The 19,906-nt window shown below is 42.2% G+C and overlaps 1 protein-coding gene across 15 annotated transcripts in view; it reads right to left on the bottom strand.

Annotated features, from left to right (window-relative positions):
- TSC22D1 (TSC22 domain family member 1) overlaps positions 1-19,035 on the bottom strand; it is a 102,621-nt gene extending 83,586 nt beyond the window's left edge. For 8 of the 15 annotated variants that reach the window (XR_011725097.1, XR_011725089.1, XR_011725090.1 and 5 more), the window contains exons 1-2: positions 18,437-19,035; positions 14,869-17,738 (exon numbers count right to left, since the gene is read on the bottom strand). Coding sequence is in view for 4 of the 15 variants with exons in the window: in XM_071739816.1 (XP_071595917.1) it covers positions 14,869-17,747 (2,879 nt within the window). In the remaining 11 variants the exon portion in view is untranslated. Of the gene's footprint in view, positions 1-14,868; positions 17,748-18,436 lie in introns of those variants that run through there. The other 7 variants (XR_011725106.1, XR_011725109.1, XR_011725105.1 and 4 more) reach the window with 4 other exon arrangements.
- Positions 19,036-19,906: the final 871 nt, after the last annotated feature.

Genomic DNA, 19,906 nt, shown 5'->3' with positions numbered 1-19,906 from the left:
AATGGGAAAATACAAAAGGTGGTCTTTTCATAGTCTGACAAGAAGAATTAGCAGCATCCAGACTTTAGTTAATTGCTGGTACCATGCCTTTTCTGATGCCCTTTCATTGCTTCTGCTGCAAAGACTCACCAAGAGACATCCTCATCTTCCTGAACCAGATCAGTTCCCAAGCAAAGAACAGATGATGCAGAACCAAACTGGACAAATGGAAAAAGCCCAGGACACAATGCTGAAGCAGAAGGGACCACTCCAGACTTTGTAAGAAGAAACCCTCAGTTCAAGCAGCACGTCCTAGTTCTGCAAGAGTCGCATTTTGTGTGCATTTTGTCAGGACAGCAGCAGAACAAAGTTTTGAAGCTTGTACTTCATCAAGTGTAAGCAAAGCAATACAGTAAAGCTCCAATAGAAGCAGTTCACAACAGATTAATTCACAACAGCAATAGGGGATAAGAGTGATAAATCCATAGGAAGGCAAAAGTGATCAGAGAAGAGACTCCCTTTGAACTGGAAGAAGTGAAGTGAAAAGGAAAGCCACTGGCCCTAACATCAGCTCCACTTCCTGCACCACAGGCCAGGAGGAAGCAAACCTTGCTTGTCCTTAACAAGGGCAGTGCTAAGGGCTTCTGCTTGAGTGAGACTGACCCTGTAGGAAAATGAAATGGGAAAATACAAAAGGTGGTTTTTCATAGTCTGACAAGAAGAATTAGCAGCATCCAGACTTTAGTTAATTGCTGGTACCATGCCTTTTCTGATGCCCTTTCATTGCTTCTGCTGCAAAGACTCACCAAGAGACATCCTCATCTTCCTGAACCAGCTCAGTTCCCAAGCAAAGAACAGCTGATGCAGAACCAAACTGGACAAATGGAAAAAGCCCAGGACACAATGCTGAAGCAGAAGGGACCACTCCAGACTTTGTAAGAAGATACCCTCAGTTCAAGCAGCACGTCCTAGTTCTGCAAGAGTCGCATTTTGTGTGCATTTTGTCACAGCAGCAGAACAAAGTTTTGAAGCTTGTACTTCATCAAGTGTAAGCAAAGCAATACAGTAAAGCTCCAAGAGAAGCAGTTCACAACAGATTAATTCACAACAGCAATAGGGGGTAAGAGTGAGAAATCCATAGGAAGGCAAAGTGACCAGAGAAGACACTCCCTTTGAACTGGAAGAAGTGAAGTGAAAAGGAAAGCCACTGGCCCTAACATCAGCTCCACTTCCTGCACCACAGGCCAGGAGGAAGCAAACCTTGCTTGTCCTTAACAAGGGCAGTGCTAAGGGCTTCTGCTTGAGTAAGATTGACCCTGTAGGAAAATGAAATGGGAAAATACAAAAGGTGGTCTTTTCATAGTCTGACAAAAAGAATTAGCAGCATCCAGACTTTAGTTAATTGCTGGTACCATGCCTTTTCTGATGCCCTTTCATTGCTTCTGCTGCAAAGACTCACCAAGAGACATCCTTGTCTTCCTGAACCAGATCAGTTCCCAAGCAAAGAACAGCTGATGCAGAACCAAACTGGACAAATGGAAAAAGCCCAGGACACAATGCTGAAGCAGAAGGGACCACTCCAGACTTTGTAAGAAGAAACCCTCAGTTCAAGCAGCACGTCCTAGTTCTGCAAGAGTCGCATTTTGTGTGCATTTTGTCAGGACAGCAGCAGAACAAAGTTTTGAGCTTGTATTTAAGTTAATACAGGGAGAAATATTAAAATACTATTTGCATGCACATGAAATGTACTAACCTGGTAAATGTGCAATTAACATCAATCGATTGCTTCTATTACTTCCACTTCTGGAAGGTGTTGTCCTCAACAGTAAAGCCTCCATGGAACAGTCACTTCCAGAGATATACAGCATCCCCACAGCACTTGGTCACCCAGTCAGGCTTCACAAACCCTACTCTAGCTGGCCAAAAGCCTCTCCACTCATCACTTCTTCCTATGGCAGTGGGTTTCTCTGGTTATAAACCATAAAGAAGGAGCAGAGAGAAACACCTTCCTTCCCAATAAATAACTTAGCTAAAAGTAGCTCATACATTTCTAGATACCTTTCCTGAAGAAGGCCAAAGGTTCGTAAACCTTCATTACAAACTGCTCCAAAATGCAAACTTCAATTCAGGATTTTCAAGCTCTTGAGTTCATGGGGCTCCATGCTACTCCCTTTTTCAGCAGCTCTATTATAGCTACCAATTACTCAATTAGATTAATTAACACAAGTATGTCCTTCAAGAAGACTAAGTTGCTAAGTCAGCAGCAGCCATTCTGGCATTTTAGATGTTCACTGCCATGTTTCAAGAACAATTCTTATTTAGCTCTAGTTTTCAGAAAAGCCAGAACTGCAAAGAGAATCTGGGTTCTCATGTTTCACAGTTGTGCAAGCAATCTTAATTCAATCCACTGACATCAGTATGCTTACAGAGAGAAAATCTGCTAACTTCAACAACAACCAAAAAAAAAAAACCTGCAAGTCTCTTCAGGACATTTCAAACCACTTCTTGCCAGTCTAAGATTACCTTTGTTTGCAACCTTAATTTTTGTTTGCCACTTAAAAGCCAATCCCACAGAAACTGGTCATGTACAGAACTAGCCACATTCAGACGTGGCTGGATCAGCTTCTTTCATAAAAAAGGAAAAGTCACTTTTCCCAGGAGTTACCTGTACTGTTTTCCTTTTTATGATTACCTTAGGCAGATTACACTGCCAATGGTCCTTACTTCTTTTAACTCTTATTTCTGAAGCAAAATTTAGATCTTTCCAGCAACCTCATGGTTTCTGAAAGGATTTATTGTTTCTTTTTTTCTCCTAAATCTTGCCTCTTCATTAGAAGTAGAAAGTTTATATAAATCAGTGGCTGAACACATGCAACTCATGAGCAAAAAAACATGCAGTGTTCACCTGTGAAGTTCAAAGTATTTTGCACAGGCACAAATAATTTTAATAATTGCATTATTAATTTATACATTCAGACATAATATACATTTGTATATAAAATGCTACAGAAGCTATTAATTTTGTATTATATTTTTCATTTATAGTTACATTTTTAATACTGGTGTCCAAGAAAGTTGAATTTTTTAGAATATTTTATGAAGTTCTAGCATTTAATTTAAAGAAGCTCTGCATATACATACAACAATTCATTACAGAAAACTTACATTTGAACATTTCTGAACACAGACTTCACAATGCAAAGCTACAGGGCAATATTATTTGATAAATATAATCTGCATTACTGTTCGGGTCATCACAGTAATAAAAACATGGGAAGATTTGTGTGCAAACAAAGGCTACAGACTTAATCCAGAAGCTATCAACTTTCCTCTTAAATCACAGACAGGAGATCTAGGGCCTATCATAAAGCACTTTGGTTTCAGAGGTACCTCACAGGAACTCCAAGGAAGTAATTCTACAAAGTACTTATGAGTTCATTTAATTATAGGAGCTTTAAAAGAAAAAGTGTTTGGGAATTTCAAATTTTGGTAACTGCATGGATCTCACATTAATCTGACTCATCTTCCAACTCACATAATATGCATGCTACACCATTTACAAAATGGTATCTCAATTGTGAGGGGATTTTTTTTTTTTTGGAAACAATGGATAAAACATTTTAGGTATTATAAAATATATATGTTCCTAAATCATTAAGAATGGTTTAGCTGATCATGTTCAGAGCCTGGAGTAGGAAGGAACTCCTTTTAAAAATAAAACTTTGAAAAAAGCAAGCTTCCTTAAACATCCCTCAAATTTACAAGCATTAAAAGGGAGGGTTGCATGGCTTGCTTAAACACTTTACAAGTCAGTAAATATCAAGACCACCTTTTATGTGAAAATACACAGGAACACTTAACACAATCTCAGTGTCCTTGACAGAATTTTCTGGAAGACTGTTTGAGATGCTTTCAGAGAAAACACTTTAATCCAATGGCTTCACAGGTACTAAAAGGCTAGTTTTAACTGTTTTACATATTTGGACAGTAAATACATACATTAAAGTTTCTCAGAGATTGGATTCTGATGTTCAGGGAAAATAACTGTCTGCTATAGCATGCTGATGGCTTTTTCCCATTCCACAGATCAGACAACTCTCTAGAAGCTGAAAATCCCTTCATGCAGTCACCATCCACTGTTCACATGCTAAATTCCAACAAAATAAAAAAATAAAAAAGCTGCTCACTGTGCTCCAGCATAAGCAAGCAGCACTAAGAATCTACACATCCCAAGAGCAGAGCCAGTGAAACCTTACAAAAGATGCTAACCCACACAAAAGGGTGACTCAATTTTCAATGCAGTAGAATTCCAGAGGTGGTGTACTTTGTTATTAACAGGGTACATCTCTACAGGAATATGGAGATAACCATCTTTTTCTGCTCTTTTTTTTTCATAAAGCACTAAAAACATTTAAGATTTTGCCTGCTTCAAAGAATCAGCACCTTAAAATCAATTCAGAAATTATATAGGCATCAGCAGAAGTCCTTCAGCATCACCTTTCTTCTCTTTGTTACAAAGCAGCCAACAAAGCAGAGCCTCAATACACAAGTAGACCTTTTAGATACTATCCCATAAATAACAAGAGGCTGTACAGCCAATAACTGCATACACTTGGCTCTAACACATTCATGCCATTTGAAAAATGAAAATTCCTTTCCCCACCAGAAAAAGAAAGAAGAAAATCAAAACCACCATCATAAGCATTTCACACTTTCAGTCCTCCCTTCTCTCCCTCCAATCAAATATGAGCTCAGGAACTCCTCTTTTTCACAAGAAATTATGGAGTTGGAAAGTCTCAGCAACTTGGAAAGAAAGACCAGAACAGGGAGGCACATGCACATCCTCCACCATTCCTTGAACCTTTAATGCTTAACTTGCCATTTCACCCAATTTAGGATATTAGGCCTACAAAAGAAACACTTGGCAGTGCAATATGCTGATCCATTCTTAACACAATAACCTCATTCAACAGATTAATAGGGTACATTTATACCTTGAATTCATTTGAGTGCTACAGTAAATTATTTAACAAGTACTTAAAATATGTATTCATTAACTCATGATTCCTTTTATTTTATTTTTACTCAATCTTATTTAGTAAGGATGCAAGAAATGAAACCATAAAAGCAATTCCTGCCTCTCCCACCAGCAGGAGAGAGATTTTTTTCATTAGAAAGAAAATAATAATAATAATAATTAAGCTTTTTATGCCCTTATGTACATATATGCAGATACACAGTGTTCAGAATTTTTGACCAAAGAATTTCCAAATCCATTAATCAAAATGCTCAGCAGAAAAATCACGTTGAAGCCAGGTCAAGTTTTTCACTGAACAGCTTATAACATAAACCACAGTGCCAAATACAAAACAATTATTACTCCAGAATCCTTCCTTGCTAGGTTTCAGAGATGCTCAGAGGTTGAGAATCCTGTATTTCAAGTGACACCAAGGGAAACCAGCAATTAATATCATGCACCAGTTTCCACACACAAGATAATAATGAAATACCCTAAATTGTTCTGCTTCCCCTTTAATGCCTTTCTATAGGATAAACATTGTTTTATGAAACCTCACAAAATCCTAGAGGAAATTAAAGTATTCCCCTTCTGTCAAGCTAAACCTGGAAATAAGAAATAAAATGCTGTTTATAGTTCACAGAGAGACTTGATCAGAGAAATATGGAATCTTTTCAGATAGTACAATATCTCACAATGATACTTTTGTCACATAAACATGCATTTAGTAAAATCACCAAAACGAAAATTACCTACAGAAGTTTGAGGGGTTTGTTTGGATTTTCTGGGGTTTTTTGGTTGTTCTGTTTTGGGTGGGGAGTTTTTTGTTAGTTTTGTTTGGTTTTAATTGGGGGGTTTAATTTTAGTTTGGTTTGTTTTATTGTTTTTTTTTCACTATGCTCATCCCAACTGAGAGGCAATACGTGCCAAACAAGTCACTCAGAAATCAGATTCTGCCTGAGTTCTTCTTGCTTGCTCATCTTTAAAAAGAGAAATGTTTCAAAACTGCAGTCACAACAGAAGTTGAAGCAATCATACATCAGTTGCTGGCTTTATTTTTAATCACCATCTTTTTACTAGCCAGAACAGCACTGAATATTTAGAAACACAAACGTACTATGGTTACATTTTTAATTCTATGTTTTCTACAGTTTCTCATACCTAAGTTATAACCGCGGGTCTGCATCCATCTCCTATCTATACACAACTGTGACAGAGTTGGGTGAAATGAAGGTCAGAGAAGATTAAAATGCATTTGAGTTTTTTCCTCATCTTGACAGGGATTTTATCCCTCTACATTACACAGTTACTGAACAAAAACATTCATTCAAAAAGATCTTTCTACATCACACATTTGTTTACAATGATTTAAAGGAAAATACTGGTTTTGACCAGAGCAACTCACAACAGATACTAAGTTCAGAAATGTAACACCTTATACAATTAAAAAGACTGTTGACTAGATACAGAAACACTGAAGATTTATCCTAGGATACCAATAACTAGGAAGGTTATTGACCCATGAGGCAATAGATTAAAATAGAAGACCAACAATGTCTGCAAAAAAAGGCATAACTTATATTTTATCTGCACCTTCTGATCTTATATGAACCAAGTGTAATGCTGGGGATACAGAAGCAAGAATACCCCAGTAGCACTGGCAGGTTGAAATTACCTTATCTGTGTCACTAACTCACCTTTAAGAACCACAGCACAGTAGTAAAAAATTAAATGAACTAACAAACTAGGACTATTGATGAATGTGTATCCTTTTCAGCAGCTTTCAGTACTCTCCCTCATATTTAGCTAAGCACTTTCATACTGCTGGAGAAGTTCAAATATTGATACACATGAGGAGTTCAAAGCCCTGAAAAGTTCCTAATGGATATCCATGCTAATTAAAAATCAAATATAAAAAATAAAAATAAAAAATAAAAAAACCAAAAAAACAAACAAAGAAAAGCAAAACAATATAAGACATATAAACAGAATGTTGGACAAGTACTTCAGATGCATACAAGCTGAAATTGCCTGGCCAAGTGGTTTAGCACACTCAAGCAGCAGGATAGAAATTGTTCTACAAAAAACTTCCAGTTGCTATCAAATCTATATTTTACTAGAAATAGTTTATATTTTTCAGCCTACTGTTGGCCCGTTTATATCTGTTAGGCCTAAATTTACAGCTCATCTGCTGCCTGTTTAAGCAATTTATAAAACTGTACTCCTCCACTATACTCGAAAGAATGGGTATTTCACAAGCATAAAAACAGATGATCAGATGCTCCAAGTATTTTTAAAACAGTTTTCTGAAAGTTTCCTGGAGAAAAATTTAAAAAGCCAGGGGAATTAGAGTCAGCTTCAACAAAGTGCTTAACTTCTAATCCTGAATGATAAAAGCCCCTCAGACTGCTTCACTTCTTCTCTCTTAGTCTAATGTCATTTCCTAATTCTGCACCCATGTCAATTTGTACACCTACAACTCCCAGCAAGAAAGGCTTACAAAGGGTGGGCTGTTTATACACCAGTACTGTGCTGAACAAGGAAATTTAGTGACTCTCTTAGATCCCCCCCTAGCTCTGCATTACAAGAAGAAATAGACAGACATGAGCTTCAAACTTGAATGCCTACATTATTTAAAATGTACATTGTGATTGTCAGAGGTACTCAATACATGAAGCGTCACCAATACCACACGAATCTCCTGAAAGCTGAATAAAAAAAACCATTAATACAAAGAAAAATCATTTTAAAAACACATGACAACAGACATTGGTTTAAGTGCCCAAATATAGACATAAACACATGTCAATTTTTCATGCTTAGCACAGTGGTGAAAGCTTGACTTCATACACACATATGGAGCAGCAGTTAGAATCCAACATATTCCTATGCTTACACAACCCACTTTAAATGATTTAATAATTCATATAGCATTATTTTTAAACTTACAGTAATAATACTCAAGCCCAGTGTACATTTTCTATTATTTCAAATATTTTAAGGAAAAGATTAGTGAAGTTCTGGAAAGTTATTAACTGAATTAAAGAAAAGTTGAATTACCAACAGCATTAAAACAACTCAGGTAAGACCACAAAGTGTAAGTTAAGACTGCAGAATAGACAAAAGTTTCAAGAGTCACTTCCGAAACACAAAAAATAATGCTAAGTGGAATACAAACTAATTGCTTGCTCAAAGAAAAACAGTGAACAAGTTTACTGTGACTTTTCTATTCTCCCAAAACAAATCTTCCTGATTCTGTTTTGCAACTGAAAAAAAAAATTATAAAATTGAAGAAGTTCAGTTATTAAAGTGCAATGTTGCACTTTCTCTGAACCATGGTGAGTATTATTCTTCATTTCTGCACAGCACCAAAGTCCTCATTTATTAGGTACAAGGAAGTCATTTAGCCCATAAGGTAACCAACAGTGATAAACACACCTCAGCTATCATATAAAATACTCTCTTGCATTTGCATCTATGGGATGATTACAACCCCTGCCTGACAAACATTCATACCCCCTAAATCTCTCTCTCAGGAAAGCCTATCCAGTTTCAGTGGAAGATGGAGACTTTTGCATCTAACTGCAACCACAAACCAAATCTTGCTTCAGATGCTGATAATGCATACCAGGTGTTGGAAGGCTTGCACAAAACGAGCTGATAAGGGTTTACACACCACAGCTGACTATTAGCACAATCACTATCTGTGTCAGCAAATTCCAAAGACAGACCAGGAGTTAAAGCCATGTAAGACACTAAAACCAAAAGGATGATCAGGTTCTCCAATTTGACACCATCGTGCAATTCTTAACTCTGTGAATGCTTTAGAACAGGCTGAAATAAAGTGGTATCTCCAGTCACTCAAGAGCTCTTTCATCTTAGCTTTAGGCTATGCCTTCTTGTACAACCGCACTGAGAATAAACCAGTTCCTTATTTACAGTGATCATTACCATGAAATAATTTCCTGAATAATCTTACCCTTAGTCCCTGCTTAGTATGCTGCTAAAGCATGCTTTTGCTTAATAGTATTGCCTTTGGTGGCCTAAGTGCAGTAAATGAAAGGTAGAGGCCTCCTTTTAAAAATAAGTTTTCAGTCATTTCTTAAAGTAGAATACCCATTACACACAGCACACTTTAGTCTCATAAATTAATCAGCAATAGAAAAGAACCAGTGCATTAAATCAATGGGAACAAAGACACACAATTCTTTTCTATTCTTGTTTACATTTCAGCTGCACCAAACTGCAAACTCAGCTCACAAATTTTTACCTAAAAGGTCATACCAAGAATACACTTGCTGTTATTACACTGATATTAGGTAAACATAGTTTCTTCTCCTAGAAGACTATACTAGTAAAACTACTCTTTACAACTTGATCTACTTCCTAAGCTGTAAAGAGAGAGTTCTGAAAAGGCTTATTTACTTTATCATCCTCTATAAACTGAACAGCTTTATTATAGGGTGGGCTTTTGGGAAAAAAAGATGTGCTAGCCATGTCCTTCAAGCTTAAGCAAGGTACATTAACATGGAGGTCTTTTAGAGAGGAGGGCTGGATTTTCTGAGTTTTTTTGTTTTCTTTTAATTAATAATCCCCCTCCCATTTTCATACCTTTCCCAGCTTACCACTGACTTTTAAGCCTCATTATTGTGGCATTATCTAGATCATTGTAACTTATAAAGGCTAAAGCCTTTACACTACCAATACAAAGACTGACAAATAGGTAATTCTAATTTCCAAATTAGCCTGTAACATAAAGAAAATCCTGAGACAGTAACAAAGATGGCTTTTCAACATTAAATATTTTGAAACTTGCTAGTTGTTTACTCTGCTTATAAATTGATAATTTCCAAAGAGCAGCCAAAACTGTAATGATAAGAAACATTTTCTGGAAATCACATTATCAGTTGGAGACCAACACTTCTCAGCATCTCCGACAATCTTTTTTTATTTTAAGTCGTAAATTACTGCTTTTACAACCCCTTGAAATCTGTTGATTCTTCCTGTATTTAGCAATACCAAGCACTGTAGCAATTCTCAGTTCAAAGCAAACCATGGTATGCAGAAAGTGGCTCTACAAAAAAAAGCCACCGGAAAAAGGTCCATCCAAGCAGGTATTGCCACATCCAGCAGGCCAGCACACACACAAGGTGCAGACCCTAAATTCCACACTGTTATTTACTTAGAGATCTAACAAAGCAATTCTGCCAACAGTGGGTATTTTATCAGATGAAATGAGAAGCTGGAGTTGTCAGCATAACACAACAGCAACCACATTTTCTTTAAAGTGCTCTTTTTACTCATATAACTTGCCATTACTGAGGGTAGCTGTTTTTCCAAGTTCCACAGATAGCCAAACTGAAGATCTGAAGAGACTTTTAGGAAATTTATTGATGGAAAGACTCTGAAACAAGTTTAAAATCTGAGAAAAGAAAATAACAACGCTGCCCCTATGATGCTACTAAAGAAACTACCACCATAAATCCATGCTAAGCCACCATAAATCCTTTGTTGTGAATTATCTTCTAAAAGTATCTCCTCCCTTTTTCATCAAATATACAGAAGCAAAACTTACAGCAAATCTTAAAAGCCCACATAAACACAAACATCTTACAAAGTAAAATAAGCAAAACTTATAAAGAAAAAATCTTTAAATGAAATGTCTAGTTCAACTTCAATACTTTCATTCACTACTGCCTGACTACAACATCCTCAACAAGTGTGCAAACACACCTGTAAAAATCTCATTTGTATAATATCAAACCATGTATGTAACAAAAATTAATCCAATTTCCTGACTGAACTCTTGCTTTACAAGCTAGTACTAGTTACTAGAGAGACTGTTAATGAATATTTAACTTCTCAAATTCAGCTTTAATCTTCCAGTTTTTCCAGAGATTTAATAACAAGCCATAGCATACATCCTATACAGAAAACATTTCCTCCATATTGTTTTCTCTGTCCAGCTGTAAAGGGATCTTTTCCAAAATTTCTCTTCAAAAATAAAATTGAGAGATTCGGATGTACTAAAGAATACTTCAAATCTCCATGTCAGTTTTAAGTGCTTATCACCTTTTCCTCCTCTCTCTTTTCCTTCTCTGTTGGATGAAATGCATAAACAGGTGAAAACAACTTGCATCAGACTAACAAATGAAAGCAGCTCTACAGAAAATGCTGTCAAGGACAGGGAGACAGTTCTCTTATCCTTCAATTCACAAAATATGCTTTTGAGTAATGGTAAACATTTCAGATTAAGTTATTTTAAAATTTAATTATAGCAGCCTTTATAAATGCTGTAAAATGCACTGCTTTTTTTAAGTTTTTGCTTTACTGGTTAATTTAAGTATTGCTCAAAATCTTACTGCACCTATAGCATAATAAAGCATTGTCTAGGAAGATTTAAAACTGCTTTTGCAACACTAAGTATACATACACAAAATAATTCACTGTAATGTCAATGGTTTTTTTCCATACTTAAGTTTCAAAAGCATAAAAAGAAATCACCTACAGTTTCAAAAATGAAATTCTAAGCTCAAAAGACATCTATAATTGACACGATTTAATAACAGAACTGATTAATCAAGGTACCTGCTGCAAATCCAAGAAACTGTAAGATAATCATGCACTAAAATAGGTCGATACCATGATTCAAGCGAAGAAAAAAATACTTAACATTCAAAATACATTTTTGTAAACTGAAATGTTAGAAGATAATCTGAATCTACCAACATACATACATCTATGGCATACCCAACAGGCTGAAGAAAGAATAGTTAGAAGAACCACCACAGGGGGTGGTGGGTTTTTTCCTGTTGCTTTTACTGGGTTGGTTTTTTTGATATAGGAACTCATAACAGTGTTCCCCTCTCTTTAATAGGGAAATTTTGCTAATTAATTTTACATACAACATTTTGTCAAGCAGTTCATTTTTAATATCTATTATTTCAAGTCACTGAAGATTAAAAAAAAAAAAAACATTCTTGAGAAATAAAGGTTACAGTTTTCAAAGTAGATACACTCCACTCTGTCTATATTTAAAAGGCCATGCCCTGATAACAGGCATAGAAAGAGAGCCTCAAATGGTGTTCTAAAAACTGAACAGGGCTAAAGACTTAAAGATACTGGCACGTCTTTAAGGGCAACTATATACAGGTTTAAGGAAAGCTGGGAGTTAATCTAAACAAGGTATTACATGGGTCAGATGTTTTTTCAAAGGCACACTAAATGGAATTTTACAGCTTCTTCACTGGCCCAATTATGTCATCACTTCTTTCTCCTGCCTTTTCCCTTGCCAGGTTTAGAATCACTTGGGACTTATTGATAAGTCTTCAGTGACATATGTGTGTGTGCACAAGACAAAGATAAACGGGCATTTTAAACACACATTTACCATATACCTGCTTCTTAAATGTTTATATATTTTTACAATAAACTACTCTTCCTGTAAAACAGGCAATAAACTTAACGACAGGCAAAAAAATTCAACTCTGGTTAGAGACATCCAATGGCCAAAGAAATGAAAAGCCAAGCAGAACAGGGTTATATTGCACTACCTTCAGCAAGTGATCAGATCTAAGCCCCAGACCACAAGAAACTCCAGTCAGCATGATAATATAAATAATATCTTGTTCTGAAACTCCCTGGATACAGAAACAGATGCAATCTCGCTAAGTCTGCAATGTTACAGGAAGATACACACAGAAAAGTGCCACTTTAAATTATCTAATTGTACACAAAAGTAACCTGACCACTACTGCCATGCAAAAAACCCCACAATTATTTTTGGTGTCCATTTAATAGAGTCATATCCTGCCCCGTGTAAAGAATCTAAATGATTTTCCAACTGCAGCTAAACAAAAGTGTAGTCTACCTGGAGATGACAGATTGAACAAAGACGCAACGTGCATGGGAGAAGAAAGGATATGATCCTTGGCCAGCCAAATAACAGAGGAAGGAGGTATTTCTGGCTATTGTTACCCTGAGGGATTTAAACATTCTGGAAAAACTACCTATCACGACAACAGCTAACATATGCTCTTAAAATCAGTGTACAGTCACATGCCAGATGTCATTTTCCAAAACACTAAGTATCAATGAGTTGATGATTCTCTCAGCTAGGATCCCCCAAAAGATTAGGGAGATTTTTTTGGTTGGGGAAAAAAAAAAAAGAAAAACACCACTACAGCATAAGAACAACCCAAACAAAAGCCTACAGACCACCAAAACACACCACCAAACAAACACTAGTCAGACCCATGAAGTGAAGGATTAGTGTTCTGGTTTAGAAATATTGAAAGAAGGCAAACCAAAAAACATTACTGAGAAAACTGACTGCTAGTAGCATAATGGTGACACTGTGGGCTTTAACACCTCAATCCGTCTTCTACCACCTTCATATACTTATTGACTAAAAAACAGAATCAGAATTAAACAGTGTTGGAACTTGTCTTCTAGCACTCCTGGAAGACAAGCTGCTACTCATTATAGCTCCCTGGCATCTTAGAAAGACGTGATGAAAGCCACTAAGGCAGTCAACACCTCATGATCAACATAATCAGAGACTGCTGATAGAGTTAGTATTTTCAATATTAAGGAAAGAATCCAGCCTCTCCCAGTAACCTGGTTTATTATTTTTTTAATAAAGCTTTGCCACCGGTATTACTCTTGGTTTATGCTATGGCATCAAGAAGATATTTAAGCAGTTCACCTGCCAATGCAATGCCATTTCCCCCACCCTGTAAGTATTTGGTGCTTTATTTTGTCTCCTGAGTCTCAGTTTTTCTTTTCTGGTGTTCTTGCCCATCCTCTCCCACATTCTCAAGGCAAGTTAAAGTTACTTCCTCCAGTAACGTAGCTTCTTCTTAGGACAACAAGTTCTTTGGGAGAACCACCACAGTCTTCCCATCCATTTCTAAACACATTATCACAAGGGGTCCTCAACACTGTGAGGAATTTCCGTGTGTAATTACTATCAAACAATTGCACCTTAAAACTGCGGTTCAGATCGCTACAGCCTGCACACACAAGGGCCCTTCACAACTGACACAGATCTCTGCTCATGCTGTCAAAGAATTGAGAACATTCACATGAAAATACTATTAACACCAGCCAGTGGTCAGTTACCTGCAAAGGCGAAGGTGGGAGAACACATGCAGTTTCCTACTCTTGACTTCACAGAATTGGTGCACCAGATTCCAAGGCTCACCACTCCTCCATAGGCCTGAGTGGCTCTTGCCATGGCTCAATGCTTTGAAGCAAAACCACCAAGACCAAAAGTGCCCTAAATTCAATTTAAAGAGCCACAACAGTGTTGCTGAACCTCCCTTTTCCCACCATTCTCATTTGCCTAGAGCACTGCTTGGCTGTCAAAGAGAAGACTTCTACATATACCACAGACTCGCAACTGGTTCAACCTGAGTAAAGTCAATACTTGAAAAAAAAAAAAAAAAAAAAAAGAAGCTGAGGCAGGATGAAGTCTAGGCTTGTGAAAAAGAAAAACAATCTACCTAAGAATAAATATTAATTATTTCAGTATAGTAATCTAAACTACAATCACCACTAGCATACCCGCATTCCGCAGTATTCTTTAGTCTTCCTCTATACAATGGGGACGTACACAATGTCACAGATTGCTAAACACAGTTTACCCACGCAGTAGTTTCAGGGCATCATCAATACAACCCACCCCCTCAAGAGTAAAGCAAGTATTTTAATATATACCTACATGCGCTGGGACCCAAGAAACAGTAATTCTTATTAGACAAAAACATCACACCACTTCAGTGCACAGAATGGCTGCAACGAGACCTTCAAGTTAGCGCAAACCAAACTATCAGACAGCATCTTTGAATAAAAGTTACAAGCGCTCTTACCTCTCATCCTCACCATCTACGAGGGGCGTTGTCAGAGGCAGCACCTTCAGTGGAAAGAGGGAAGCAGAGGATGGCATGTTGCTGCTACCACCATCTGAGACAGCTGATGCTCCAACACCACTCTCACCGCTGGCAGCTTGAGGTAAACCCACCAAGGAAGGTTCTGTAGGGCGCCTGCCATCTTCCATTTGGCTTGCAATTGACTGAGCTAGTGATTGTGCAGGGAACTGGGTAGAGCTGAGCGGTATCTGCTGTGGCACACTCTGTGCCACTGGCATACCTATACTTGTTGATATCAAGGGGGGCTGACTAACACTTTGGGCCAAATTCCCATTCTGCACAGTCGAAGCTTGCGCTATATTCTGCGGCTGTCCCAAACCTATAGAAGCAGAAGGTATGCCAGGAGGCACAGCTGAACCAGCCTGACTTGGTGCAGGAACAGTACTAGCAGCCGGTATAGGGCTAACTGCAGGCAGCTGCTGGCCGGTCATCCCCTGGACTACAGCATCCACTCCTTGTGCCTGCGGCTGTACAGGTAACAAGGTGTTTTGCTGAGCAATGACCATTTGCTGAGGAAGGCCTGAAGTGCTAGCCTGTAATCCCTGCTGCATTATTCCTGTCTGCACAGGCTGCACTACTTGTGAAGATGGAGGAGCAGCCGTTGACGGCATAACTGGAGGTGGAATTTGGCTTGCAGCAGACGGTGGTTGCACCACAGTGGCTACACTTCCTTGCTGCCCAACATTCAGCATTTGACCACTGGTACCTACACCTGGTATCCCCGCTGGAGGGTGTGCAACAGGCTGAGCTGGGGCAGCAGCTGGATGTGCTTGTACTGAAGGCTGCATGCTCTGCGCCGGGGCGACGGGAACCGGTTGCCCTGCTCCTACTCCTGTAGAACTGGGCTGCATGGCAGGGGCTGGAGTCTGGAGGATCTGCTGATGTTGAATGTAGTCTGGCATAGCCCCCGTGACAGAGTTTTGGTTCCCGGGCTTAACGTGACCTGCAGCCATCTGTGTAGGAACTGTCTGTTGCTGCTGTTGTTGCTGTTGCCCGTACTGCAACTGCTGCTGCTGTACAACCGGCAAAGGCTGCACGGGCTGCGCCGGCTGAGAATACGGGAGCTGCTGTTGAGCCATACTTGGAATGGCAGGTTGCTGGTGGCCCAGAGATTGGGATACACCTAGGATATTAACTGGGGCTGGCTGAACCCCAGTCACAGTGGTTAGACTGGCCTGTGCAGGAGGTTGGACCCCTGGCTTCTGCTGTGGATAGTTTACTTCTTGAGAATGCAGCTGGACTTGTGCAAGCTGTGATTGAGAAACACTCTGTGGTATACTGGATGCTGGAATTGCCGGAGGAGCAGTGCTGCTAAAATCCATCTGCTGCGGACCCACACCTTGAAAAGCTTGCTGCTGTACCACAGTAGGTGCTCCCATTTCTCCACTTCCCACACTTTCTGTATAGTGACTCAGTGTGCTTACATTGCTGCTAACAGAACTCCCACTGGTGCTCTCCCTTTCAGAAGTCACTTCAAGCGGGTTTTGTTTTATCGTCTCTACTGCTTTGTTTACTGCTACTCCTTCTGAAACTGCAACAGTGTTTTCTTTATCATAGAATTCAGTGCATGTCCATCGGCCTTTTTTGAAAGGTTCAGAACTAGAATCTAGTTTTACAACCCTAAACCTTGAAGTGCCAGATGTAGGCTGCTGCTGCTGCTGGCTTGATCCCACTGCCATTCCTGCAGTTGGATTAGTAACATTGTTAATGACACTAGAGGAAGCACTCGTACCATTGCCAACACCACTCAAGATATTCACATTAACACTGCTGCTACTTCCAGACAAAGCATTTACATTACCAGTACTTGTAATGTTGCTTAAATTTATAGTACCAAGCACGTTGCTTGCCACACTAGAACTACCACCACCCATATTATTTAAGGTACTAGTTCCAGTAGCAGGACTTACACCTAAGCTGCCAAGAGTACTTGTGGTGCGGATATTAGACACGGCAGATGCCGGGGAACCAGTGGATGATGCAGCAGAAACTGGTGCAGTTGATATAACATTGTCAGAGCTTCCAGTTGTTGATAGTTTTCTAAATGATGGGCTGGGCGGTGGTCCTCCAGAAACAGGGGCACTGCCCACCCCAGGATGTGATGGATGATGGTGTCCATGATGGTGGTGGTGAAGATGGTGGTGGTGATGAACATGATGGGGGTGAACACTTCCATTGATCACAACACTCTGCTGTGGGTGATGAGGCAGAGGAGCATGCTGCTGAGGAAGATGAGGCTGGTTTGGAGAAACAGCCCCGGGAGTCTCTGCCTCTTGGAAGTTATTTAAAGTCTCTTCAGAGGAGCTCCTCTCAGGTTCTCCCAAGTCAGTGGCCCTGGATAAAGAAACATCCAAGATTTCTGAAGATGACAGGTCTTCAGTGTGGGACTCATCCAGGTCATCGTAGCTTTCCGTATCCTCAGCTATGCTGTTATTAGAGCTCATACTTGCCGATATTTGAGCAGGGGTCACACTGGTAATTTGGAATCCACTTTTCTTTTTCATTTGAGCTCCAGTCTGTGTAAGAGGCTGTGGCTGGAGCTGAGACTGCGAAAGGAGGTTCAGGCTTTGTGGAGGAGGGGGTGTCGGCTGTGGACCCGCTGATGAAGATGCTGCAGGAGATGGAGGCGGCGGCTGGACCAGCAAAGGCGGCTGATAATCCTCGGCGGAGAGGGCAGTGCTCCCAACGCCGGTACCTGGTGCAGTGGGAGCAGTAACGCAGCTGCTGCCGCTGCTACTGCTGCTGCCCCTTCTAGGAAACATTGCCGGGTGCGCCATCTTCCTAGCACTAATGTCTGCGGCTGAGTCAGGCTGGTGCATTGTATCGGGTGTATTTTAAGAGTGCAATCCCCCGGTATGGAGAGAGACAGACAGACAGACACACACACAGACACACACGCACACACAGTTAGCTTTGCGCTCACGGCAGGGCAGAGACACAGCACGCACAACCCCCCCCGCTTCGGCTCCCGCAGAGCACGGGCTGAAGCGCCTCGGCACCGCCGCTAACCACCCCCCTCCCCTCCTCCTCCCCTCCGAGACAGGGAGGGGGCGAGGACCGGTCCTCCAGATTAGCGCCTCTGAATGTGACACTTTCAATCCTCCGCCATTCACTTTCTTTCTCCCTCTCCCCGCCACCCCCTTCTGATTTCCACCGCCCTCCTGCCCTCCCCCCCTCCTGCCCCTCCCGCCCCCCGACTGCGCCTCTCCTGGGGGGTGGGCAGCGGGCGGAAGAAATGCTGGAGGTAGCCAACCAGCCAGCCAGCCAGCCAGCCGGCCGGCCGGCAAGCCCCTGGGTCGAGCCCCTTGCTCCCCGCGGCTCACTCGGGCGCCGCGGCTCGCCGGTAGCCGGCACAACCGCCCTCAGCAGGGCGGGCGCCGCCGCCGGGCCGCCGCCTCCTCAGCGGGGCGAGGGCAGCCGGCGGGCCCTCAGGGCAGCCCGGCAAGGCGGCCGGCGCCCCTCGCCATCACAGCTGTAGTAGTAGTAGTAGGAGAGAGCAGATACGTACAGGACTGGCGCACAGCAGGGCGGCAGCGGCAGGCTGAGCCGGGCAGGGACATCCCCGTCAGTGGCAGCCATGGAGCTGAATCATTTTGGGTATGAAAGAGACGGAATAAAGAGGGAAGAAAAGCAGCAGCAGCCCAACAAGAGAGTCCATGAAAAGGAGGGAGGGAGGAAGGGGGAGCCAGCCAGGCAGCCTCTCTCTCCTCCCTCTGTGTCTGGCTGTCTCTGGAGGAGGCTCCGCTCCGCACGCTCTTCCTTCCCCCTCCGCCTCCTCCCCCTTTATAACAGGCGGCACCCGCTCTTCCTCCGCAGAACCGCGCCTGGGATCAGTCCTCCTCCCGCGTGCGCGTCTGCCTCGTCCTTTCTTCTTCCCTCCGGGTCTCTCCCGGCTTCCCTGCCACCGCGGGTCTCTCCCCCTCCCGGCCCCGTCTCCTGAGCGGAGCGTTGGAGGAGGGCGCTGCGCCGAGGTGCAGGGGGGAGGGGAAAGCTCGCCAAAGGGGAGGGCAGGCGAGAGACAACGTAAGATGGCGGCCGCCGCGCATGCGCGCCCCGCTGGCAGACATAAAGCCCGTCTGGCCGAGGCCGACGGAAATAGGTTCGGCTCGAGTGGCGGAAATTGCCGAGCGGCGCCGAGCCCGCGGAGGGGGAAGGGTGGGGGATTGTCCCCGTGCGGCGGCTCCCCTGGCTGGGGAGGGGGTGCGGGGCGGGGGAAGGGCTGTGGCCATGGCGACCGAGCAGGCAGGCAAACCCCCCCAGCAGCCGCCTCCTCTCCCCCCCCCTCCCACCCCGAGGTGCCCCTCTACTGCCTCTTCTTCGGTCCCGCAGCATGACTGTGCCTCACATGACCCGCCGCCGCTTCCCTCCCCCTCTCCTCAGCTCCGTTGCAGATTTATTCAAGTTATTCATCACCTTCTCCTTCCTCCCCTCCCTCGGTCCAGAATATTCCTGCCCATTCCTTCCCCACCGCCCATGGAGAAAGCGGAGGCGCTCCGCTCGGGGACCACTTTCCCCTTTGTGCCCCCCGCTGCTCGCATCCTTGCCCCCTCCGGCGGGGGTCTTCGCGGGTGACTCCCTTCACACCCCGAAATGGCTGCCGCCCATCCACCCTCCTTCATGCCTGCTCTGTTGGCCGGGCGGGAGGACGGTGTCTCCGGAGGGGTGGCTGGAGGCCCCCGGCGTTGGCAGGGCGGGAGCTGCGAGCAGGGAAGCAGCGAAACGGTGTGGGAGACGCCGGGCTGTGGCGGGGCGGAGGACACGACGGTGCCGGGGGGGGAAGGGCGGCCGGGTCAGGTGAAATCATTCAGCATCAGCATTCGCAAGCGACATGTGTGGGCTGCTCCAAAAACGATGCCGTTTCAAAGGTATTTTTAAGCCACTAAACGGAATTGAGGTGAAATCCCACCCATCTTCCCTCGCTGCTTCAGTGCTGGGATCCTGATGGGCAAGAAAGACCTCGTGGCCCTTCTTCTCAAAG

This window comes from Heliangelus exortis, chromosome 1, assembly GCF_036169615.1.
Source record: "Heliangelus exortis chromosome 1, bHelExo1.hap1, whole genome shotgun sequence".
Classification (NCBI taxonomy): Eukaryota; Metazoa; Chordata; class Aves; order Apodiformes; family Trochilidae; genus Heliangelus; species Heliangelus exortis.
This window is presented reverse-complemented; position numbering and strand designations above follow the sequence as displayed.